General features: G+C 37.8%; 3 protein-coding genes and 1 long non-coding RNA gene across 4 annotated transcripts in view; 1 reads left to right on the top strand and 3 right to left on the bottom strand.

Annotated features, from left to right (window-relative positions):
- Window positions 1-26,190, bottom strand: part of LOC143909787 (uncharacterized) — a 279,264-nt gene that overhangs the window by 252,434 nt on the left and 640 nt on the right. The window contains exon 3 of the long non-coding RNA XR_013260375.1: window positions 25,877-26,115. This is a non-coding gene — a long non-coding RNA (uncharacterized LOC143909787). The remainder of the gene's footprint in view (window positions 1-25,876; window positions 26,116-26,190) is intronic.
- On the top strand, window positions 790-4,805 carry LOC143909778 (uncharacterized). The gene is made up of 6 exons (XM_077427951.1): window positions 790-987; window positions 1,093-1,184; window positions 1,260-1,608; window positions 1,694-1,875; window positions 3,952-4,291; window positions 4,360-4,805. The coding sequence occupies exons 3-6, from the start codon at window positions 1,261-1,263 to the stop codon at window positions 4,726-4,728; spliced, it is 1,239 nt and encodes a 412-aa protein (XP_077284077.1). The 5' UTR covers window positions 790-987; window positions 1,093-1,184; window position 1,260; the 3' UTR covers window positions 4,729-4,805.
- Window positions 6,478-20,365, bottom strand: LOC143909771 (macoilin). The gene is made up of 11 exons (XM_077427942.1): window positions 19,832-20,365; window positions 18,258-18,399; window positions 18,052-18,178; window positions 17,679-17,968; window positions 15,822-16,524; window positions 10,289-10,441; window positions 10,083-10,200; window positions 9,882-10,013; window positions 9,665-9,806; window positions 9,412-9,589; window positions 6,478-7,814 (listed from the first exon to the last, which is right to left on the bottom strand). The coding sequence occupies exons 1-11, from the start codon at window positions 19,909-19,911 to the stop codon at window positions 7,444-7,446; spliced, it is 2,436 nt and encodes an 811-aa protein (XP_077284068.1). The 5' UTR covers window positions 19,912-20,365; the 3' UTR covers window positions 6,478-7,443.
- The window catches only part of LOC143909769 (uncharacterized), a 69,598-nt gene continuing 53,671 nt past the window's right edge, over window positions 10,264-26,190 (bottom strand). The window contains exon 4 of the mRNA XM_077427940.1: window positions 10,264-10,273. Coding sequence (XP_077284066.1) covers window positions 10,270-10,273 — 4 coding nt within the window. The 3' untranslated portion in view covers window positions 10,264-10,269. The remainder of the gene's footprint in view (window positions 10,274-26,190) is intronic.

Raw genomic sequence — 26,190 nt, 5'->3', positions numbered from 1 at the left:
TGGAATTCGATACTACCCCTTAGTATGGACTGAAAAATGTCTTCCAAAGGGTAATTGGATTATTAGTCACACTGCGATCGCCCAAAAGACAATTTTTACCATGAAAATCGAGTTCTTAGTATTATAGAGGATGAACAAATGAGACGACTGGCATCTGATGCACGTGCTTTTATTATGGAAGCTAGAGGCGGAGTTCGGTAGCGGCTCTGAACATGGACGAGTTGGTCCCAACTCGCAGGAAGGTGACCGAACTCGACCATGTCGTATAGCGAGCCGCCACAGTATGATGGACTTTTCGGCTGCCAGATGTTCCGTTATAGAGATTTTAGTGACTTGGACGAGCGCTTTGTGACCAATAATCATCAAACCCTTTTAAAGATTCCCCACCAGTGCAGCGAAAAACAAAAAAAAAGATGTCGCTTATTGCCTGAAAATCATCTTACACGTACATACAGGTCTGTTGGCGCCAACAAATGCCGTTGTGTCGGTGAATAGATGTATATCATGCCGTCACGATTCGGTGATTTTAGTGACTTGCGCGAGATTGCTTTTTGCGGAATAGTCCGTTTACCGCTGTCACACTGCATTCAATAAGAAAAAGAAGAACTTAGTAAAAAGACGCTCTGTCCCTAGTAAAAAGAGTGCGAGAACGCGTCAACTCTCAACAACAGACCTGTATATATTTTTAAATTTCTTTTTTAAAATTGGGACTCTTTCTAGGAGTCCCTTTTTTTTATTAATTAGCAATTCCACAGCCCTAGTCTCTGCAATGTTTACAATAATGTCACTGGTTATGAACTGAGCTGTTACGGCCTACTCAAAAAAATCTGACGTTTATCGAACGGACAGAGAAATATTGCTATTTGCAAATTAAGCATACAGATCAGTTCTGTATCAATATTTTCTTACCGAAAATACTTTAAATCTTAAAAATTGCTATTTGTATGTGTAACATTTTCAAACTGATCCGTGTTTGTTTAATTTAAGGTTATAATTTATTATATTTATCTGCATATTTTTTGATAACAATTTACATATCGGAATTAATTTCAATTCAGTAATGTAGATTTCATATATATATCATATTTTCAGATGTGAATAAACCTGACTTTTTATCAAGGAATATTTATAACAAATTGTACAAAAAAGATTCATGAAGTTGCAGTCGTCACAATATTACTTTCGTAGGTTGAATCCTTTCTGTATATTAGATATGTCCATACTATAGTATACTGACCGTTCTTGCGACTGGTATTCAGGATGAATAAACGTAAGTTGCGATGGGGCAGTGTGAGCACTGAAGAGTTCGTCAAATTGTACCTGCGGCAGGAAGGCCTGTGGAATGTAAACCACGAAGACTACAAATGTCACTGGAAACGCATCGCAGCGTACAAAGAGATCATCAACGGCATGGAGAAACATGTGGGCAGCATCGACGTCAACAACGTTCGCACGAAAATAAAAAACCTACGCTGCACGTACATCCAAGAGTTGAGCAAGATAATGAACAACTCGTCGGATCCGGACAATGTCTATGAACCGACAATCACGTGGTTCGCCGAAATGGACAAGTGTTTGAATAATATAATAACGAAGAGGAATCCTGCCGTAGGTTTATTAAACTTGCATAGTACACATTGTAGTGTATTGATTTTTGAATTAGTTTGAATTTTTTTTATTATTATATACGTAGAATTGTCTGTCGCATAACGGCGAACCCTGGGACGGAGACACTGAACAGATCAAAGATGAAGGTGAATCTCTTATTGGCGACGATGCTTATGCGGAAAGTGACGTTGCTGATGATATCATACCAGATATTAATAGACACAAAGAGACGAGTTTGAATAAAATGAGGAAAAAAAAGGTGGCAAAGTATGTATAATGTAATAAGTTGTTGTATTTAATTTATTATACTAGGTCAGTTCTTCTTAACCGTTTGCCTGCGGCCGTCTTCTATGGAAGCTCTGCGCGACAAGTCTGTAGCACGGCTGTCTTCCATAGAATTTCTGAACTTTGCACGGGATTTTGAGCCTTATATGCGCCTATTTTAACTGTTATAAGGTTCAAAATTGGTTGAATATATCACTGAGAATTGAATGCCATCTATTCAATTTGCTTAAAACGATTATATACCAGTCAAAATTAGTTTTTTGTTGAACCATACTGAAACCTCGTTTATGTGACGTCACGTCTGTTGAACAATGGCTACGATACGTCTCAATTGTATGAAGAATGATTATTTGACAATTAAGCCAAAGCTACGGGATATATTTTGTATTTTATTGTTTAAATGATACTTTATGTGTTAATTAACATATCTGGTTACTTGAGTAAATATTAAAATCTGTATTTAAGGTCGAAAACTCGATTGCCAAATTCGCGAAAAAGGTGCCGCCGCGTACAGGGCTTGTTCGCTATATTTATTGCCGCAGGTAAAGGGTTAACCGGTACTCCATTAGCTCGACACAAGTGTTTAGTTCGATTATGAATTTTCTAACAGGAGAATAATGTCTTTAGTTTAGTATAAATAGGGGGCGTTAAGATTTTATTTAATAATTGCTGAAATTTTTTTGAAGGTCTCCATTCAAGATTTGTTGTAGTACTACTTTTTGTAAGGTACACCTGTACATCAAGACTGCATTAAATCTATTTAGATAAGAAAAATCTTGATCCATAAAAATAATACTCAGTCAAATATATAATTTAGCTCCACAATCAACCACAGTGATCAGCAAAATTCGGTTTTTTATTTGATGTTCGAAAGCTTTTGATTTTTAAATAAGTCAAATACCTATTCACAAATTATTTCTTGATGAAATTTCCAAATTTGAGCTATGTATGTAGGTTTATGCTTTCTTTCTCTCATGATTTGATATCCTGGTTTATACAAATGTCAGGATTTAGAATGCCATTTTTTAACTTCCACTATTCAGGGCAGTGGTTCTTAACCTGGGTTCGATCGAACCCCAGGGGTTCGGCGGAAGTCAAGACACACACCCGACTCATATGATTCGGCTGCCAATTAAGAAGGGTTCGGTGAATGCGCATATGAAACTAGTGGGGATCAGTACCTCCAACAAGGTACGAACCACTGATTCAGGGAATTACATTATAGTCGACTTATTGTTATTCTTCTTCTTTGTCGTCGGTTTCCTTATGATTGGTCGGGTCGTGACTTTCCCGTCTTCTGACTTCCATAATGCAGTCTGTCATGATTTTCCAGCCCTCTCGACACCAGTGTTAACTAGTTTTCCCAGTAGCAGCCACGATCTGGTCACTCCATCTTATTGGGATCTTCCCCCAACCCTTCTCAGAATGAACATTTTTCCAGGCTATCTGTCTGCTAACTGAAAGATACGCCTAAGATAGTTGGATGACAGTCTATCGCCAACCCTCAGCTCTCGCAGGATGGAGGCATTGGTTATTCTTAGTTTAAGCAGTCTATTATCTGTCTTTCCCGAGCTTGCACTGTCCATGTCTCCACTCCGTATAGAAATGAGGAAAACCAAAGCTCGTACTAGATGCTTTCCGAATTTTGCTCAGTTTCGACATGCCGATCCGCTTTTTTATTTCAGTCTCACACCCTCTGCTGTCCTAACATTGATCCAAGACAATGACATTGACAATGACAACATTGATCCAAGATAAATGAAATTATGTACAACTTCAACATCAGATAGGGCATCCATCCTCGTGAGCTGACCATGTCGATCCGGAATAAATTAGCCATTTCCTCTCTGGAGTTGGCCATGATAGCTTAATTATTATTCCAAAAAAAATGTATTGACCCCTGAACTGACGACTCTTACCAAAATTCTTATCATTTTCGCATTTGTCAAGTCATCAACAATGCGTTCAGCAGTGTTGAGTTAAACTGCCAATAACGATCTATCACTATTTAAGTGTTAAATAAGTCTTAACAAGGATCGTGTTACATTTCTCTTTCAGTCTAAAACATCGTTGGGGATCATTAGACACGGAAGAATTCGTCAAATTGTACTTACGTCAAAAGGGACTGTGGAATATGAACCACGAAGATTATAAATGCCACCAAAAACGCATCGAGGCATACAAGGTGATCATCAAAGGCATGGAGAAATACACACCGAACTTGACTGTCGACGATGTTCGCAAAAAGATCAAAAACTTACGCACCACGTACTGTCAAGAATTGCACAAGATAATGAACAACTCGTTGGATCCAGATCACATATACGAACCGACGATACCTTGGTTCGCCGACATGGACAAGTGCTTGAATGGAATAATATCTAGAAGGAATACTTGGGTTAGTGTTGAATAAGTACACACAGATTATTGAGTTCAATTGGTGTGATAAAATGTTATTATTTACAGAATTGCAAGACACCCAGAGTGGATACGTGGGGCGAAGAAACGGAATGTATTAAGGAATGTGATCCGTTGATAGGCGATGATGCTTTTGAGGGAAACATCGTCGAGGATGATTTCGGCGGTAGCGATATTTCTGACAATGTCGTCGTGGTTACGCACGATAGCGAAGAGAATAATTCTACACCATTTCTCAAGAGGAAAACTGGTGATGAATCGACGATGGCTAAAAAAGTCAAACGTGAGGAAGACGAATTTGACGTGTTCGGAAAATACATAGCGAGCCAATTGAGGAAAGTGAGCGTACGGAGAGCGCTGACGCTTCAGATTGAAATTCAAAACTTACTAACGAATGCAAGACTATTAGAAATGTGATGAAAATAGCTGTGAATAAAAATTGAATTTATATACATATACATATTTTAAAATTAAAACAATCGAATTTTATTGTTTTTATTATTTTTAAACGTTGGATGGGACAAAATGGATGTAAGAAAACGTATGATGCAAGTTTTTAATTTTTATTGCTGTCACAGCATTTGTTACAAATTGGATACTGAAAACTTCCACATGAAAAAATCCGTGAAACCATAAACCATTTCACACGATGAAGTCTGATATATATATATATATATATATATATATATATATATATATATATATACATATATATATATATATATATATATATATATATATATATATATATATATATATATATATATATATATATATATATATATATATATATATATATATATATATATATATATATATATATATATATATAATCGCACAAAACATAATAGATATATGTTACCAAAAATAGGAGGATGACTTTTTCACGTACACCATTTTCATTAGAGATCAATCGAAACAGTTGACATGGCTAGAGAGATTCAAACACAATCTTAACAACAACAACGGCCATTCAACATCACACAGAAAAGAACCGTTAATTTTATTATAAAATCAAAAATAAAATGTGTGGAAGCATACATCATTAAATGGTGTGTGTTGGTTGTTTAATTTTTTTATTACATTTTTCTGTTTTTTTTTTTTTTTTTTTTTTTTTTTTTGATATGATCAAAACAAATACGTACTGTTAGTGAGATAACAAAAAAAAATAAAACTATCAACTACATAGTAACTTCTTACCAAATTAAGTACGACAATTTTGAAATCAACCTTTGATCGGATTAAAAGACAAAAAAAGTAGTATGTTCAATGCAATCAATGCAACTGCGACTTTGCAAACAATAGACAAAACATTATTCGCACGTCCGATATGGCGGGCTACTTCCAATTACGTACCACAGTGTATTTAAGATACTTTTGTGCTCCTACTACTCTATGCATGTATTACACTTGAAAACATTTAATAAGAAATCCAAGTTATTTTTCAGTTCGAATTTAATTTAAAAAAAAAGACAAAACAAAAGCATTAAATAATTTACCGCGATTAAAAAATTAAAAGCTGTCGTGATTCTTTTGTTTTATCATCTTTTTTTTTTAAATTTAAATTTAAATTAAAAACAATGAGCACTAGCGCCTAAGCTTAACAAGCTAAATTAATTTTATCACATAAATATTACATACGAATACTACAAATATGGAGCCCATAACATAGCATAAAGAAAAATTATAAAATTATTAAAAGTGTTGAGGGAATTTATATATGTATAGATATATATAGATATATATAGATATATATATATATATATATATATATATATATATAAATAAAATAAAGAGAGATTCTAAAATCACAGCTGCCGACTATACCTATCTATATGGGCTTTCACTTGGCACAGTCTCGACGGGTGAATCGTAGAATCGGCTGTGCAGACGAGAGCACACTGCACGTCTCCGCGGACACTGACCTCTCGAAGCACACCCTTCAGAGGAACTAAAGACAATGTACATACAACTATTGAATCGGGTACCGGGACAGTTGAATAAACGTACACGTTTAACAACATTGATATGACGCTTCTCATCGGTGTTGAATATAATATATATAATACTTCGAATCGGTGGCGGAGCGAGGGTTTTTAAATAAAATAAAATTCAACGGAAAAAAACGAAAGTTAATAAATCTTAGTTTATACAAAGAAATTTTTTGTCAATTTTACTATTAAGAGATAACACAGACATAAAACGATTTAAGACAACCGATTTTATTTTTATTTTTATCATTAATGTTGTACTTATTCATGATTATACTAACTACTGCTGATTCTTCACTAACACGTTTCAATACGCAACGACATTTACACAAGACGACTTACGCTCGCGTATCGGGGGTTGGGGGGGGGGGGGGGGGGTGGATATTTACAATACAACAAAAGCAACGTTTACTATTACAACATTATTATTACAAATAAAACTTTCGAAACTGAGAAAAAATAAAATTATCAACTCGTCGTAATACGACTTAAATCTTGTTTTGGAACAAATCAACCTATATTTAATATAGCATCGTTTCTTTTTTTTTTTTGTACGAATCTATCACCGCAACGCGTATTTTATAAATACATCAATCAGATTTATCTCGTTCAATTTAAAAGCTAAACAATATATAAAATGCAACTAAAAATTATTTAAAAAAAAAAAAAAAATCACCGTACACATATATTATACACATATACAGTAATGAAACCTCGAAACTTCGTTCGAGAATAATCGATTCCTAAAACAGAACCCTTTGCGTACGAAAATTTCAAACGGAGATTTACCAGAACACAACAAACGAAATCAAACAGCACATAAACCTAATCTAATCTCTTTGGTTATCCATTTAATTTTTCCAATAATCAGAAACACAACTCTATAATGTCTATATAACCAATATATGCAACTAATCTCATTGTGATGTCGACTTACAAAATACACGTCCCGAGCTTTCGCAGGAAAAACGAAAACAAAACAAAACATTCATCGACATAAGTACTTCTCGATCGTATATATGTATTTAAAACGTAAAAAACAACCCGATTATTGGGTTCGGAGGATTAAAAAATACAAAAAATCATAATTGTTGCTTTTGTATTGTTTGTTCCACCAGAGACGGATGCTGCCGGCGAGCGGTTAGGCTTCGGTGGCCGAACCGCACTGCACCATGGCGCCCTTCGGCGTGTAAGCCGTCGCGTTCGGATCCAGATTGCTCATGCTGTTGTTCAGGTTGGAATTGTTCAGGTTAGAATTGTTCAGGTTGGAATTGTTCAGGTTGGAATTGTTCACGTTGTTTCCCATCGCCGCGTGCGTCACGCTCGTCATCACGTTGCCGCCGTGATGTGTCAGATGCGACGGATAGCACGGCATGCCCCCGTCGGGGAGTCTCAGCTTCAGGGAGCTCGACGTCGGACCCGGACTGAACGAGTCGTTGGGCATCACGGCCAACATTTGCGCTATTTTGCCTTTCAACTCGTCTATCTCCTTCTCCTGCGCCCGAATGACACCTGCAAAGTACAAATACGACTCTCATCACATTATGAACCGAATACACAATGAACTGATTGCATAGACAACATTTACACCTGTAACACTTGACACATGGAGTCATATTTTCCGGAAGTATATATATATATATACATATATTACATACACACATGCATGTACATGTTACACTTGATGTTTATCTTCCAGTTGTAATATATGTAATATATTCCGTCTAGCCCACGTAAATTGTTTCGTATTTATTTATTTACAATTTCACCACAGTGACATTAGCTCCAAGTCGTCACTATGGCTACCTTGACCTGAGGAATCGTGATTTGTTTGTTCCTCCTGTGGATCGCACAAATATGTTGGCAACGGCTCCCATATCTAGGGCAATATATCTGCTCAGCCGGATTGCTGGTGAAATTGACCTCTTCAATATGCTAACTATGCTAATCTGGTTGAGTGGTTGTTGAGGAATGCCAGTGGTTGATTTTGCCAATTATAAATGTGAATGATTGTTAATTTTATAATTTTATGATTATAATGATGTGTTGTTATTGTTATTATGTTTGAATGATTATGTTATTATTATTGAATGACTGGCCACAGTGACGCGTTGGAGCTCTCTGTAATATCACTGTGGCTAATATGTTAAATAAAATAAAATAATTCAAAAAGAAAAAAATATACAATAAGGTGAAAAAACAAATAACCATAATTAAAAACATATAAGGATAAATATATAAAAAAATAGAACATGCTACGATCCCAAACTAGACAATCCTTCAACCAGACCAGTACATTTTAGATTAAACAAATCCAAACCAATAACAATCCGGTTGAGGTGCTTGATGCCCCTGGCGACAGGCGACGAAACCATCAAACTGGTACGTGCCTCAGGTGAGAGGAGAATAAATAGCTGTATCTACATAATATATCTGAATTGGCTGGGAACATTGAAATTTTCACTCAAATTCGGCAAGAATTTGAGGATTGCACACAGTAATATATAAAAATGCTTCCCCAGATATACTCTACGCCGTGACTCGAGAGAATTATAACCTAGTGCTCCCAGTAGATACGCACTTGGATAGTGAGCGAACGTATGGCGAATTACATACCAACTGGTCTAAATATATTACAACCGAAAATACAGTTCAACTATTAGCTGGTACCAGGTTAGGTTTTCGTGAAAACGTCACTCGAATAGTAAATTTAATTGGAATTTGTCACATTTGTGTTTTGAACGTATTCTTAGAGTTATCGTAATACGATACTCGTTACCGTAATTAGTAACACCTAGTAAATATTAACGCTTCGTTGAATTCTAAAGCATTCGTAAAAACATCAGAGCTATCAAAACTCAATGTTACATTACAACTGTAAAGCACGATTGTTGAAAGTGTACTTGCGCTTGTAGATATATGTATAATTTACTAGTTGAATTAGAATATGAATGACTTAAAACGCCAGTTGGAATATACATATTACAACTGAAAATACACTTTGACTGTAACATACATATATTTGACTTGTAACATAATGATTTCCTCAAATCATACAATCTAATGGGATTCGATTAAAATTTAATTAATAAAAATAATAAAAAATCACCTTCACGTAGACCGAGTTGTCTTTTGGCTTCTCCGACGGCCGAAAACAAATCGAGCTTGACTCTCGTTTCGGCTGACAGAGACCGCTCCAGATGCAAGGATCGTTCTCGTAGTGTTGTGAACGCAGCGACCCAAGTATCGGCTCCGTTGTCTCGTGAGCGCGCCTCCAACGTACTCACCTATACAAAAAAACAGCAACGAGTGTCACAACAGAACCAGCAAACAAAGAAATCATCACACGCGAAGAATCAAACCTGTTGCTCGGCAGCCTGTAGAGACTGAGTGACCGTCTGATTGTGCTCTTGCACTTGCTGAAGCTCTTCACGCATACTGTTAACTTCCTGTTCGAGAGCGGCTCGTCTCTGCCGACACCACTCCCACACACACTCTCCCGACCTTTGAAAAGCATAAATATAACGCATTAGAACGAAAAAGTCATAGTTTGCAGTCTGATTCGGCCAGTTTATATACTTGTGCATTCCGCGTAATTGATGATGACGCGCGTCAGCAGCCTGACGAGCTCGTCTTTCCTCGTTCAGTCGCCTTTCGGCTGTGGCAAGTGCCGCTCTGTCTGCTTGACGGCTAGCGTTTGCAGTGCTCAACCTAGAACAAACCGACATTAAACAATACGAAATTATAGCCCCCATCTCTTAAAATGATACTAGAACATACTTCGTAGTCAATTGTTCATTTTGCTGACGCAGTTGTGTGATCTCCGCTCGCGCTTGACGTTCTACAGCGAGGGCGGCTCTCAAAGCTCGCTCTCCAGCTCCTCGTGAATTATTCTCGTCTATAAAATAGTAATAATGCCATAAGAACGATTCAAAAGCCAATCAGTTGTTTTTTTTTTTCCCCCCCATTAACTAAACATCGCATACTTTGTTCCGAATGCTTCTGTCCGGTATCGATAGATTCTTTGTCTTTATTAGCTTCTTTGTCTTTGTTTTTGTTTCTTCGTCTTTCTTCTCTCTGATTGCTCTGAGATGCTACTGCAACCGATTTATCAGATTTTGAAGCTGCTTTTGACGAGCCTGAAAACGAACAACGGAAATGTTCACACTTTGAATTGAATATGCACATCAATACGTATCCATAACAACGAAAAAATTTAACAGAATTTAAATAACAAAGAATCAACAGGCTGCCATCTTATTTTTATTATTTTTATTTTATTAATTACATACCAGGAAGGCATTACAGGCAACCCCGATGCGCCTTCCTAACCAATTACAAATATCGCAGCATTTTTTATTCATTATATAAGTCACTGAATTACGAGACACTGAAAAACTCGCATATCAAATTGTACACAAACTTATTTATTGCACATTAATCAATCACAAATTATAGGTGACATATTGTATATAGGAAGGGTTTTAGCCAATTTTTACCGGAAACCGTTTCAACAATGAAATCAGAGAGAATTGGCGAACTCTGATAGGAAACGATCAACCTGGAGTCACAAATCCAGGTCTGACCGACCAGCAGCATACTCTGAAAAATTCATTTTCACTCGAGGCCCTGCCCTGGGATCGATCGAATTATAAATTATGACACGATTATCATACAACAGCTGGTGTAAGAACGTTAAGCCGGAGCGAAAAACGCGAATTTCGGATTTTCATCGAGGGATCTAGTGGAAGACTTTCGTCGTATCAAGGGAATATTAAATAGAAAATTTCTTTGATTTTAAACAATGTCCTGTGCCTCCAACCAATCGATTTATCTTGACAAAAAACTCAGACTTTCTCATATATGTCTTTTTCAAGAATAGTTTCGATTTATTTAATATATATATAAATACTTAATATTTACCCATAGAAGTTTATTTGGGTCGATTATGATATGAAAGTCCCCATACAAAGCTTGCAATGGGTATTTGTAGTAAATAAAAAGTGTAACATCGATATCCGGGCGCGCGAGACCAGGAAGAGACGTCTCTCATGAGCTAAGATTGAGAGTACACAGCACTCCCTGGACCGGAAGAAGCCGTCTCCGGAGAGTAAGGGACTTCACCACAGCCTATCATCGACGATAGTGCCTCCGGGGACCTGGTCTCCAGCTCCTCGTACAGCTGGCCATGTTTCGACGAGATTACAAAGCCGGATAAAACCCACTACTACTTCATTTACAACACGTCGTCCTCCGGATCAGTCAGAACTTTCGTATATCGTCCACCTATGTGTCCCATTTCCATGCGTAAATGTTCGTTACAAAGGTATATATTGCTGTCGGTTCCCTCATCACTGAGGATCGTGACTATGATGTGCGGTCAACCAGCTGCCTCCATTCAGTTCTAAATTCGGCCAGGCGAAGACTTGCTACCGTGGAAGCGCCCGTCGCTGCAGATACTTGGTCAGTCCAGCGTGCGGGGGATCTGCCTCTGGCTCTTCTGCCTTCGACGCTACCAACCACAACCAACCGCTCCAGGCTCTCCTCACCTCTTCGTGCAATGTGGCCGAAGAACTGCAATATACGTTTCAGGCATATTGTTGACAATCTATCCTTGATTTTCAATTCTTCAAGAATAGACACATTCGTGCGTTTGTCGGTCCAAGGCACGCGCAGTAGCCGTCTCCAGGACCACATCTCGAAGGCATCGATTCTCCGTCTATCCGCCGCCTTCATGGTCCACGTCTCGACACCATAAAGGCAGACAGAAAAAACGAGACTCTTCACGAGACGGATTTTGACAGCAGTTGTAATGGCTCTATTCTTCCAAATCTTCGTTAGTTGTGACATTGCCGATTTTGCTAATGTAATCCGGCGCCGTATTTCCAATTCGCTGCCGCCGTTGTTAGATATGAGTGACCCCAGATAGACAAAATTATCAACCACATCTATACCGTTTAAAGCTGAGTTGTTGTTTTGCAGCTGTTGGTGACGGTCAATTATCATAATTTTTGTTTTGGGGCGGTTTATCTGGAGGCCAAGCACATTACTCTCTGTCTCAACACGACGGATCAGTTCGGCCATTTCTTCATGATTATTAGCTATGAGCGTTGTGTCATCCGCATACCGAAGATTGGATAGTTTTTTTCCACCAATGGACACTCCACCCTTCCAACCATCCAGTGCTCTACGCATTATATACTCTCCATATATATTAAATAGGTCTGGAGATAATATACACCCTTGCCTTACTCCACGTTGTACTCGAAAATTTGTCGAGTTTAGCGAATTGATTCGAACTACTGCATTGTTATCATTATACAAGTTATGTATTATCTTTACAAGATGCATGGGGACTCCCATGTCCAGTAGAACTTTCCACAGATAGTCCCAGTTCACAAAGTCAAAAGCTTTTTTATAGTCTATAAAACAAAGAACGGCTGGAGTTTGAAACTCCCGACATTTTTCAATGAGTTGACGTATATTCAGTATTTGTTCCCTCGTCCCTTTGCCTTTTACAAACCCTGCTTGTTCGTTCGGTATTTGCCATCCAAGGTAACTGCTCAAACGATCTTTAATTATATACAGCAATACTTTACTAGAGTGCGATATTAAGGCTAAGGTCCTGTAATTCTCGCATTTTTTTGTAGATCCTTTCTTGTGTAAGGGAATGAATATTGAATTGACCCAATCTTTCGGCCATACTCCGTTTACCCAGATCTTGTTGCACATATTACATAGCGCCTTTATCGCAGTTTCACCAAGCTCTTTCAGAAGTTCAGCTTGTATACCATCGCTGCCAGGAGACTTTTTACATTTCAGTTTCTTTATGGCATTTACAACTTCAGATGTCAAGATGTCAGGCTCCCTGACATCATCAATTAGGGAAACAATTGAGGTCGACGAACTACCACTGTACAATTCCGAACAGTATTCTTTCCATCGGTTGAGTATCACATCAATATCTGTAAGCGTGTTTCCAAATTGATCATCTATTGTCCAAGTTTTGGGTGAAAATTTTTGAGTGACGATTTTTACTTTGTGAAAAATATCCCTTGCCTGATTCTTTAATGCGTGTTTTTCTATCTCCTCACATATGTCATTTATATATTTAGCTTTATCCCGCCTACAACTCCTTTGAATATCTTTATGTAATATTGCATACCTTTCAAGATATTCTGTCGATGTTATGCCAGTTTGTTTAAGTCTTTTACGTTCTTTTATCTTAACCCAAGTTGAATCAGAGATAAAAGACTTACGATGTTCATTTTGCGGTGTTTGATGTTTTCTGGCATACCGAATTATGAGATCTTTAAAAATTTTCCAAGACTCTTCTACATCTACATTAGGATTTATTTGGAATTCTGCATCTTTTTCTCTGATTACATTGCCAAAATTAATTACATCATCATTGGTGAGTTTAATTGCTTTATTTTGATGTCTTTTAATCATTTTCAATTTCAGTCGAAATTTAGCAACAAGTAAGTTATGGTCCGATCCGCAATCTGCACCTGGATATGTTTTGACGTTATGTATCGATGATTTCCATCTAGAATTTATTAATACATAATCGATTTGGTTGCGGTGACGATCCCCAGGAGATATCCAAGTGTACAATCGCCTAGGATGATGTTGAAACCAAGTATTCATAATGGACATTTTATTTTCAATGCAGAAACTTATAAGTTTCTCTCCTCTCTCATTTTGAATACCCAATCCATATTTACCTACTATGTTATCAATGTTGCTATTATTACCGACTTTGGCATTAAAATCACCAAGAATGATGGTCATTTCTTTGTTTGAGATATTTGACAATGTATCGAGTAGTGAAGCATAGAACGCATTTATTTTAATATCTTCGGCATCTGCAGTAGGAGCATATATTTGAAGGATGTTTAGTTTATACGGATGCGTGTTGAGTTTTAAGTGTATAAGTCTGTCACTTATGGGGTTGTAGCCAATTAGTGCACTGGTTAATTTAGATGCTAAGATCACCGCGACACCGCTATGTGACGAATCTTGGTTACCAGAAAAATATATCGTATTTCCATTTGAAGTTTTATAATGGCCGTTGTTCTTCCAGTGCGTTTCCGAGATTCCGAGTATATCTAGCCCATGACTGTACATCTCTTTCTCAACAACCAGTGTTTTCCCAGGATTCAGGAGTCCTCTAACGTTCCAAGTACCTATTTTGGATTTGTTCCGTAAAGTTTCTCCAGTCGCATATTTTCCACATGATGCCTGGTGAGTCACATGCATGTGGCCAGTAGCCAATTTCACACCGTGAGACCTGGAACCTCGAAGGCGCCGGGTGTCAGCCGGAGAGTCAGACTTCTTCACACTTTTATTTTTGTACAACATAGTTATCTTGGGAGAATACTGCAGTGGATTCCCACTTCCTTCTACAGCGCAGTAAATGTTTTGACATCTGACAAGGTATATACATATATATAAAGATCAGATCAATGGTATATACCCAAGAAAGCTCAACTACTTTTATTTCCAAATTAATACCAGAACATGAAAAAAATGCCGATTCTCTGAAAATAACGCTTTCCCCATACAAACTTCAATTGCGAGCCCGGCACACTTTGTGTGGGAACTGTTCAACAAAACGGCGACTATACATTCTCGTTGATCAGTCAAAGCTTATCATAACCGTCCCAAATAAACTTCAAGGCACAGGACATTGTTTAAAATCAAGAAAAAAAATATATTTAACGTTCCCTCGATACGACGACGTTCCCTCGATCGATGAAAATCCGACATTCACACTTTTCGTTCCGGCGTAAGGAACCTGACTTTATGAAAAAATTGAATCTTTAACCCTTCGCCCGCGGCAATAAATATAGCGAACAAGCCCTGTACGCGGGGCACCTTTTTCGCGGATTAGGCAATTGAGTTTTCGACCTTAAATACAGATTTTAATATTTACTCAAGTAACCAGATATGTTAATTAACACATAAAGTATTATTTTAAACAATAAAATACATAATATATCTCGTAGTTTTGGCTTAATTGTCAAATAATCATTCTTCATACAATTGAGACGTATCGTCGCCATTGTTCAACAGACGTGACGTCACATAAGGGTCGGGCCGCACCGCTCAACTCGCGAACAACTTGGTTGAGGGCGACCAGACCAATCCATGCAGGTAGATGGGACACGCCACACTCGTCAACTTGTTTGTCGCACACATTTCCATACATTTTTTCGTGTCGCGCAACAAGTCGGCCGACAAAGTTGCACAGTGCGGCCCGGCCCTAAACGAGGTTTCAGTATGGTTCAACAAAAAACTAATTTTGACTGGTATATAATCATTTTAAGCAAATTGAATAGATGGCATTCAACTCTCAGTAATATATTCAACCAATGTTGAACCTTAAAACAGTTGAAATGGGCGCATATAAGGCTCAAAATCCCGTGCAAAGTTCAGAAATTCTATGGAAGACAGCCGCGCTACAGACTTGACTTCCTTCCACAAACGGTTAAAGCTGAACTGAAAAATACCAACCTTTGACGTTTTTATCAAAACTGCTATCATTTTCGGCGTGACTATTGCTTTCAGCCGCACTCTGTTGCGAATGACTGCTGTTGGCTTTCGATTCGACCGTTTCTTTTTCATTGTGAGAGACGGCGCATGTCGACTTTTCGTGCTCGGCGTTCGACTTCTCCGCACTTGCGCTGGGGAGACTACTACTGTGGTGGGACGCGGCCGAGAAGCCCTTGTCGTTGCACAGGTGGCCCGCCACTCCGTTGGATTGTGAATGTTTGTTTTGGGCGGAGCTGTTCTGGTTCGTCTGGTGTGCGGCGTAGTTTTTAGCATTGCCCTCCCGGTCCTTGTCCCTGCCCCCCCCGGAGGACGTCTGGTTCGACGCCGTCGCCGCACCGTGACTCTGACTAGTGTGCACCTTGTGCGAACTGGACTCACTGACGCCCGCGTCCTGCGGCGTGTCCTTAAAATTAGTGGGTTGCACGTTCGCCGCCGATTGGCTCGCGTGACTGTTGTGATTGTGCAACGAGTGACTGTGGTGCGAGGAAGACAACAACTTGTCGTTTTGCTGGTTGCTTTTCGTGTCTGGCTTTTTACTGTGGCCACCGCCTTTCGAAGAGTGTATGTGAATAGCGTTGCCGTTCATTTGCTTCTCTGTGGGGTGCGATTCGGGAGTTTTGTCCAAGGACACATTTCCACTCTTCTCCAACTCCTTTATCGCCGGCTAAAACAGAAAAACAAATCGATCAATTAGTATATGTACAGAATGCTGTATTTATAAGCAAATCGATTCGAATGTGAACTTGCTAAGACTTGCTTCATCAGGTATTCTCAACGGGTCTACCTCACGGGACCGAAAGTGAAAAGGGCGAAAAAGCAAATATCGGAAGGCAAAGATCGAAAGATCAAAAAAAAAGGGTACATGGTAAACGGTACTATGTATATATAATATATATGAGTGACATGCGGTGAAATTATCTCTCTTTTTTTTTTTGTCATACAGCCTTGTTTAATGTGCGCGCGCAGGATATGGGAGGAAAAACCTGTTCCTGTTGTATCCTACTCGCGCAAATTAAGTGAGGATGTACGACGGGAGGAGAGAGACTTTTACCGCACGCCACTGATATATATATACTAACCGTTTTTCATATGTATGCATGATAAACGAATATTTTCTGCTTTTTCACGGTCACCCATTCTCAACAATGCTGATACTTATTAACCCTTTGAATGCTGACCAACACCGATCGGCGTTTTTCCAACAATTCCATGAGCCTGAAATACGCCGACAGGCGTTGTTATTTGAGTATGTAAAAAATAAACAAGAATACTACCCACTACGCCATTGCAAGTAGCATTGAAAAAAAAAAAGCATTGCACATGGGTCGTCAATGTTTATAAAGACTGGTTTACACCACAATTTCTGAATATATAACCATAGCAGAATTTCCCGATGGAAATCCCTAACTGCCGAGTACTTTAGATTGTGGCTTGGCATTTAAATTGTGAGCATTACATTTTAACAACAATGAAGAAGATCGAACTAGTTTTGGAAAAATACATTCATCAATAGACTTCTTTTGTCTATTTTATATTGTTGCAAGATATATTAGAGTCTTAAAACACCTTTACAAAACTCGAAATCCTCAGCGACAGTTATCTAAGGTTTGTTTGGATTAGATACAATTTTTATACCCGCTTTCCAATGGATTTCTAAATAATTCTAGTTGGAAATGTTGGCGAAATTTTCAGCGTGGCGGGCTTTCTACAGAAAAGACGTCAGCACTCAAAGGGTTAAGCGTGGTCTTGTCTCACAAGTGTGGATTCAATTAATATTGTATGTAAATACGGGCTATCCACAAGCTATGTTACTATTACCTGTTGCTGCAACGTATCTTCGTGGGGTGGAAGCGCTTGTTGCAACAACTGCATGTAAAAACTATTCTCGCGGGCAACCTCCTGCTGCCGACGTTTTCTCATCCTGTATCCTACGTACGACTTAAAGCCGAAGCCTAACGTTACGACTGGATATCCGATGCAGTGAGCGGCAAACGGTCGACACAGGTCTAAGTGTGCTGGCATATGCCTTAAATCTCGCAAGCGAACACCTGCCTCCATATAAACAAATATCGAGCACAGAATCATCGTAGGTAGACATACTCCTTTTTCTAAAAAGAAAAACATATTAAAATTTAACAACACAACACGCACACAACTCATAAAAGTAAGTTTAGCACAAATAAATCAATACCTGTATACCAAATATATTGTACCCAAACGTACGTGCTCGCGGCGAAAAAAATCCATTGTACTGGTATAAAGAAGAAACAGATCATATCTGACGTCAAAGCTATACAAACGAAAAACATAGAAAATGCCTGAAAAAACAAATCAATGAATACGAGTGATAATATACTACATATAAAGGACAAATATAAAGACGGTGAATATACTGACCAGACCCTGATACTTGAACGAATCGTAAACAGACCGCAAAAGCATCCAAAAGGGCCAGAGGAATTCAAATCTGAACTCGAGTATAAAATCGGCCAGAATAATGAAGACCCAGAGTAGCAAAAATTTCAGGTACAATAGAGTGCTGTAAACAAACAATCAAATTCATTAGAAATTTCATGAACAGTTTATAAAAAGTTATTTTTGAGCAATAAAAATGTACAACATAAGTTTCTAATAAACATTATATTTATTTGTGGTACTAATTTAACAATTCAAACTTAAAATTTAAATAAAAATTCGCTTTTAAATCAGCAAAATTATATCGTACAATTTTAAATCACTCACTAATTCATGTTCTTTTGCCAAAATGCTTAAATCAGAAGTGCCATTTTGATAACTTACAGATCTTAATTAACTCTTTCGGCCGAGGTTATTGTCGCTGGCATCGTCAGAAATATTATATTATAGCTTGTATAATACTTGAATAAGATTCTTGTAAATATCCACACGATAAACAGTGCTTGGATCTATACGTACTTTCCAATATTTACTTAATAAAAAAATCGTATCCAAATAAGCTTTTACCTCTCATAAAAAGTAACCCACTAACCAACTAAAGTCTAAACTTTTAAATGAAACCTTTAATAAATGTATTTTTCGTCGTAAGAAAGTTTCGCTTCACGCTCCGAGCGCCCTTGGCAAGTGTTCCATTCATTGCCAATGCCTCGGTACAGCTCAGATCATATATAATATATAACAAAACTTAGTTTCAAGTCGACTGTAATCTTTTCCAGTGTAATAACAGTGAGCTGATTTTTACTAGCCTCTACTAGCCTCACAGTAATTGGTGTGGCATTATCACAGCAATTGCCAGGATTGAAGATGTACACGAGTAAAACGACAGGACGCGATATATGTAGCATATGGTAAAAATTTTCGACTCTAGATAAAGTCGCGTTACCATTGAAGTATAATGTATAGAATAGTCATTCCTAACAAAAGTATCGCTTAAAAGCGAGCCATCGAAGAGAGACAAAAGAGTGAGGAAAAAAAATTCGTGGAAGTGATCGTCCCTTGACGTTCAGGGACGCACTGGCACATACAGATGTCCGGACTTTGTCGAACTAATACTACCACACAATTTCACTAGTAGAGCCTATTTCAAAGAGATCCCACTGCTACACGAGTTTAAAAATCAACTGAGCAAAACAGCCGAAATCTCCGTTTGCACGGAGTTTTTGTAACAACATTTTTGGAAGCTAAGAGCGCTTCTACCCATTCTACTTGAATGCGCGTTACACATACAAAACGTATCATTTGAAGCGAAAGTCGGAGTAGTGTGGCCGCTGGAGAGTAGAAGAAAAATGTAAAAAGAAAAGACAGTATTTCGCCGGGTGGCAGTGAAGACGAAACGTAGTATTGTATGTAGATAGATATCGTCTGTCACATTCGACACATGGAGATTCAGCGTTGTGTTGTGTTGTTGTGTGTTGTTGACCTTTCGCATTAGCCAAACAAACCTAACCTAGCAAGAGTGAGAGAGAGAGAGAGAGAGAGAGAGAGAGAGTGAGTACCTGGAGTAGATGTTGTCGGTGAGCTTGTTGCGTTTGAGTGGGCGTCGCAGTTTGGCGGCGTCTCCCGCGCGCCGCTTCATGCCCCCTCCTGCCCGCCTCCACTCTTCGGAGGACGACTTCGCTTCACTTCTTCACTTCTTCACTTCTTCACTTCTTCACTTCACTTCAAGTGTCCTAGTGTTCTAGTGTTCTAGTGTTGTCCCGTGATCCCTTGCCCCGCCGGCGAGCCGTCAGCGACCGGCGTTCCCCGATCCAGGTTCGCGTCTCGAGATTGGCAAACCACAAGCCGCGAGCCGCAAGCCGCAAGCTGTCAAACGTCAGACGTCAGACGTGAGACATGACACGTGACGCGTCATACTCGCGACTTGCGAGTGACAACCGACTCCAGCGCCAGCTCCAGCTCCACCCCCTCCACCTCCACCTCCACCTCCACCACAGACATCACTGCCAACCCCCGTCTCCACTAAACACTACACACTAGACACCAACTAAACAACACAAACACTCGCGCACTACCACACTGTCGCCACGCGAATCATCCTCGACTTTGATTTGCGGCTTTCGACCATTCTTTTCCAATCGCCCATAATTCCTATGGGGACTGATCTAGTTGTGAAGGTGTTCTTCACCACCAGTCCGCCATGTTTAATAGACGAGTTCGTCTTTGTTTTTGTAGTTATTACTGCTGTTTGTTTGGATAAGGTATTTTATTGTTTGAATATACAAGTGTTGTCCGAACCAAAAACCCTCATGGCCGTTGGTTGTCCTCTTACGGCTTCGGCTTTTGTTTTCTCTCTTTTACTCTGATCGTCTGTCAGTCTTGCTAGATTCTCCCGTGGGTCCGGCGCCCGGTGATCCCGGCGCGGACCGCCAGATGCAGCGTCCCTCGTTAAAGCCGGCCTCGAACTAAGCCCCGAACTCTGGCCCCGTGATCCACCCAAGCGATCACGGCGAGCGCTCATTGGCATCATAGAAGCCCTCCATAATAGAAGGAGTATGGCTTCTTCCATAGTCGTGCCTCACCGACTATGTCTACCGACTATACTCGAACACGGCGAGCTCTCAGACGCTCGTGAGACTCCGACCGAGAAGGTCTTGGCGTGGCTGGTCTACCCTTCCTGACCAGCCACAGCCTACTCGATCCACAGCCTCCGCCATAAAGGGGCACAGGCGCCGAGAAACTCCCCGGCGCGCCATCTATTCATCAATAAAAACGAGATCATAACCGTTACTCTTTTGTATAATTCCCCCACCCCGCACCGTTCCAGAGCAAGCTGATCGAGACGACGACACACACACACAGCCGCTGGTCACCCATACATATACACACATTACAGTTGTATTTCTTGACCAAAATGCAATGCGAAACTGAAACGAAATGTAATTGGCCATCGCGGGTCGAATGGGGGGTAAATTTGATAGCATGTACATTTTACCTAAGTCTCATGCTACATACATAGATCAATTCAATTATGTATGTACATATAATACTAAAATTTTTAAATAAATTTATGTGCAACCGAAACAACTCGTCCATCTGGGGATATGCTGTTTACACTGATGTATAATACACTAGATCCGCCCTCACGTCTTATTTTTATTTATTTTTATTTATATATATTTTAGCTATCAAGCTAATTTAAAAAAAAATACATCTTAATTATTATACTTAACTCTAAAATTTATAATTAACTTATATGTACTGTCCCTCACAGAGGTGTCTCTTCGCACCTCGCAGGAATGCATCCATGTTTTTAGCAGACCTGACGCACTCAGGGAGGGCATTATACATGAGCACACCCCTGTGAAAAACACCCCCAGCCGTCTTATTCTTTCTTACTCTACTTACAACTAGTTTGTCCTTATTTCTAGTATAAAAACTATGTTTATCTCTATTCCTTATTATATAATCATCAAAATACTTAGGTAATAACTTATGATCTAACTTATAAACAAAAGACAATGTACTAATATTTAGACTAATTCTAATACTCATCCATCCTAATTCATCTAACATACTTCCAATACTCTTAAATCTACTCACATTCAAAATAGCTCTCATAGCTTTATTCTGTATTTTTTGCATTTTTTCTAAATCTTGGCCACTAAACAAATTAAGCACAGTGGCACAATAAACCACATGTGGCAAGACAATTGAATTAAACACTAAAATTTTACTTTTTTTACTTAAAATATTTCTTAATCTACATAATACACCAACTTTTCTAGCCATTTTTTTTATTATATAGTCAGCGTGCATTTTAAAATTTAGTCCTGAATCTATGTATACACCTAAGTATTTTATATTTTCAACTTTTTCAATTAACTTATCATCAATTCTAATTTCATTCAATATATTTTTATTTTTACCATTCAACCACATCATTTTTGTTTTATTCACATTCAACTTTAATTTATTTTCACACAACCAGTCATTCACATAATTTAATTCTATATTTAAAATCTCAGACATTACATCAACATTCTTTCCAATTATATATATCAATGTATCATCTGCAAACAAATGTATTTTACACATCTTAATTACCTTAACAATATCGTTTATATATAATATAAATAATAAGGGTCCCAATTTGGCCCCTTGCGGCACTCCATGAGGTGTTACAAATTCAGAGGATAACACCTTATCAATTTTTACTCTTTGCCTTCTATTATTTAAGTATGATTGAAGCCACTTTAATACTATACCATTTATTCCTAACTTATATAATTTTTGTAATAAAATATTCCTATCTACTGTCTCGAACGCTCGCTTAAAATCTAGAAAAACTGCTCCAACAACCATGCTAGATTCATCCATCGTCTCCATCCAATCAGAAACCACCAATTGGATAGCGGTTTCTGTTGAATGTTTCACTCTAAATCCAGACTGTTCCACAACCAAACAATCATTTATACTAATGAACTCTTTCAATTGAATCATAACGATTTCCTCCAGCATCTTCTCAACAATTGGTAACATATTGATGGGCCTCATTTCACTGGCTTTATGTGTGCCCGTAACCTTTGGTACCGGTACAATAGTAGACACCTTCCATGCATCCGGGACGGATCCCACTTCTAACGATTCATTTATTAATTTCAGTAACTGAGGTCCAACCATGTCCCAAGTGTTGATTAAAATATCTAGAGTCAATCCATCCATACTAGAAACTGATTTCATGCCCTTCAATACACCATTTAATCCCTCCATTTCCACTAATTTAAACCTTTCAAACTTATTTAAACCCAAATTAATATCATCATTCACACTATTATGCCTTGTTTGTATTGAATTAACTATATCATTCACACTATTGATGTAAAACTCATTCAATCTTTCAACCATATCCTCTTTATCATTATATACTACTCCCTCGACTTCTAATTCATTCAAAGAAACATTTTTTCCCCCGGAAATCAAAGTTTTAATTATTCGCCACATTTTTGTGGGATCTTTTTTTGCACCATCAATATTTCTTTCATGCCAATCCCTCTTCGCATTACGTAAAACATTCACACATTTATTCCTCTTTCTTTTATACTCTAACCAAGCCTTTTCTAATTGGATTCCATCCATAGCCTTAATAATTTTATATCTTTTATAACTAACATTCTTATCAACTAAGCTTTCCTTTACTTCCTTGGTAAACCAAGGTTTCAGCTTATGCTTATGCATGATTCTTGTGGTTTTTACGCATTTACTTTTAGAATATGTTATATTACGATACATTATCTCCCACATTTCATTCACACTATCACCATCCTTTCCCCATACACACTCCTTTAACAATTCATTCATCAATTGATAATCAATGTTTTCTCTTTCAGTCACCTGCATATTTTTAAGTCCTCCGTTACTAAACCGCTGTCCCAAAAACATGTTGACAATAGAATGGTCTCCTATTTTCGGTACATCTTTCACCTCACACCGCAGATCCATTATATTTGTTATAACCAAATCAATGAGAGAGCTTGATAAATTATTCACTCTCGTTGCTTCCGTCACTTTTTGTTTAAAACCCAATTCATTTACCCAATTTCTCAACTTTTTTACATAAAATTCTTCTGTCTGTAACCAATTAAAATTCCAGTCCCCAAACATAATTATATTTTTACTCACATCTATACTTCTTTCACTCAATTCTTCTAAAAATTTAAGAAATCTTCCACTTCTACCATTCGGAGAGCGGTAAATTACTAGCAAAAACACAGTAACTCCATTCACAAGCAGATCCACACCAATTGTCCAAAACTCACCATCAACCTTATTAACTATTACATTACCGTAACTTAAATCATCCCTTAAATACAATAGTACCCCACCCGTATGTCTAGAATTAGAGTCACATCTCAAAACACAATATCCATCTATATTCAGCTCAAAATCTTCAAAATCACTAGTTACATGCGTTTCACTTAAACCTATAAATAATGGTTTTTGACTTACAGTTAAACTCCAAACCTCATCCTTGTGAGCAAAAAAACTTTGTACATTTATACCGATACCTTTTGGTGGTTGCTATATATTATTATACTTAATTCTATTTCTCATTAATTCTATATTTCTTTTATATACACTGCACTTAGTGTCCAACGGTCCGTGATTTGTGTTCAAATTTAATTTTAATTTATTATTACTTTTAAAGCAATTATTACATTTTATTATTTTATTGTTACATCCCTCGCTTTTGTGCCCTTCTTCTCCACATTTCGCACATGTCACCTTGTTTCTACAATCCACCGCTTTGTGATTAAATCCGTAACAATTTAGACATCTTAGAATATTAATTTCTTCAAAAACCCTACATCTATCCCAATTTATATTTACTTTTCCATCTTCAATAAATCTTTTAAATGTATTGCAATCTACTTCCACTATCGCATTATATTTATTATTTTTTCTACTTTTCCATATTTTTAACACCTTCAGTTCACCATCATTTATAACTTCTTGATTTTGATTCATCAAACACTCAGCCAACTGTTCACTTGTAAGTTCCTCCGACATATCTACAATTTTAATTTTGGGATTTTTTAATTCCCCTCTTTTAACATTATAATTCTCCCCTAATTTATTTTCTACTTCTTTTATTAATTTAATACTATCCTGTGCACTGTTACACGTTACAGCAATGCCCCCTTTACCGATTTTTTTAACCCCTTGTATTCCTATTTTTAGTTCCTTGGGTTTTATTAAACTTTTACATTCTTCCTTTGTTTTGTCCGTTTCTTGGATTTTTTTCGGAACAATTATTGTTATGTCTTTATTATTCTTCTTAAGTGCATTTGCATAATTTAAACTATTTTCACTCTTATTTACACTTTTTAAAATGTTTAATTCACTGTTGGTTTTTATTATATTTATGTCTTTTTGTATATTGTTTTTCAAATTTTTAAATTCACTTCTTAATTCACATATTACATCCAAAAATTGTTCCTTATCATTATTTTCATTTTCACAAATATATTCAACTAATTTTTTTACTGATGTAATTAAAAATGTCTTATTGTCATTTGATATACTGTTAGTTTTTGTGGTCAAAATGTCCATAATTTTTTTTTCAATTGTTATTACTTCACTTATGCGTTCTGATGCCATTATTATACACTTAGAACGTACACATAATTATATATTACAAATTTATTTTTAATTTTTTAATTGTTACAATTTCGTTGTCCAAATCGCCACACACGTAATCAACGTCTGTACACGATCACGACACGAACGATCTGGTCTCGAATACTGGTCTCCCTTTTGGCGCATGCAAAATACATGGCGCATGCAAAATACATGGCGCATGCAAAATACATGGCGCATGCAAAATACATGGCGCATGCACAGTTTCTCTTAGTAGGTAGGTAGGTACCGCTGCGTCGTAGGGAAAAAAACCCAACTTCCCCGCTAATTAAACCCCCCGCACCCCTCAGTTAGTGAAGACAAGATCTCCGACCAAAATCACACGCCAGGGCCCATCTATGTGTATTATACATCAATGGCTTTTTACCTTGTAGGAATCTCGTCGTCGTCATCGTCATCGAAACCTTCGAGAATATTCCGCAACAACAAAATACATCGAGCGGAACAGCATCAAGCATTCCAGAAAATACTACGCCTCGACGAAAGCAAATTCCTCTTGTACGCATCAACAACTAAATGCTCGTACGACCACTTCCATCAAGCATTCCAGAAAATACTACGCCTCGACGAAAGCAAATTCCTCTTGTACGCATCAACAACTAAATGCTCGTACGACCACTTCCATCAAGCATTCCAGAAAATACTACGTCTCGACGAAAGCAAATTCCTCTTGTACGCATCAACAACTAAATGCTCGTACGACCACTTTCATCAAGCA

The sequence above is a fragment of the Arctopsyche grandis genome, chromosome 3 (assembly GCF_051622035.1).
Source record: "Arctopsyche grandis isolate Sample6627 chromosome 3, ASM5162203v2, whole genome shotgun sequence".
Lineage (NCBI taxonomy): Eukaryota > Metazoa > Arthropoda > Insecta > Trichoptera > Hydropsychidae > Arctopsyche > Arctopsyche grandis.
This window is presented reverse-complemented; position numbering and strand designations above follow the sequence as displayed.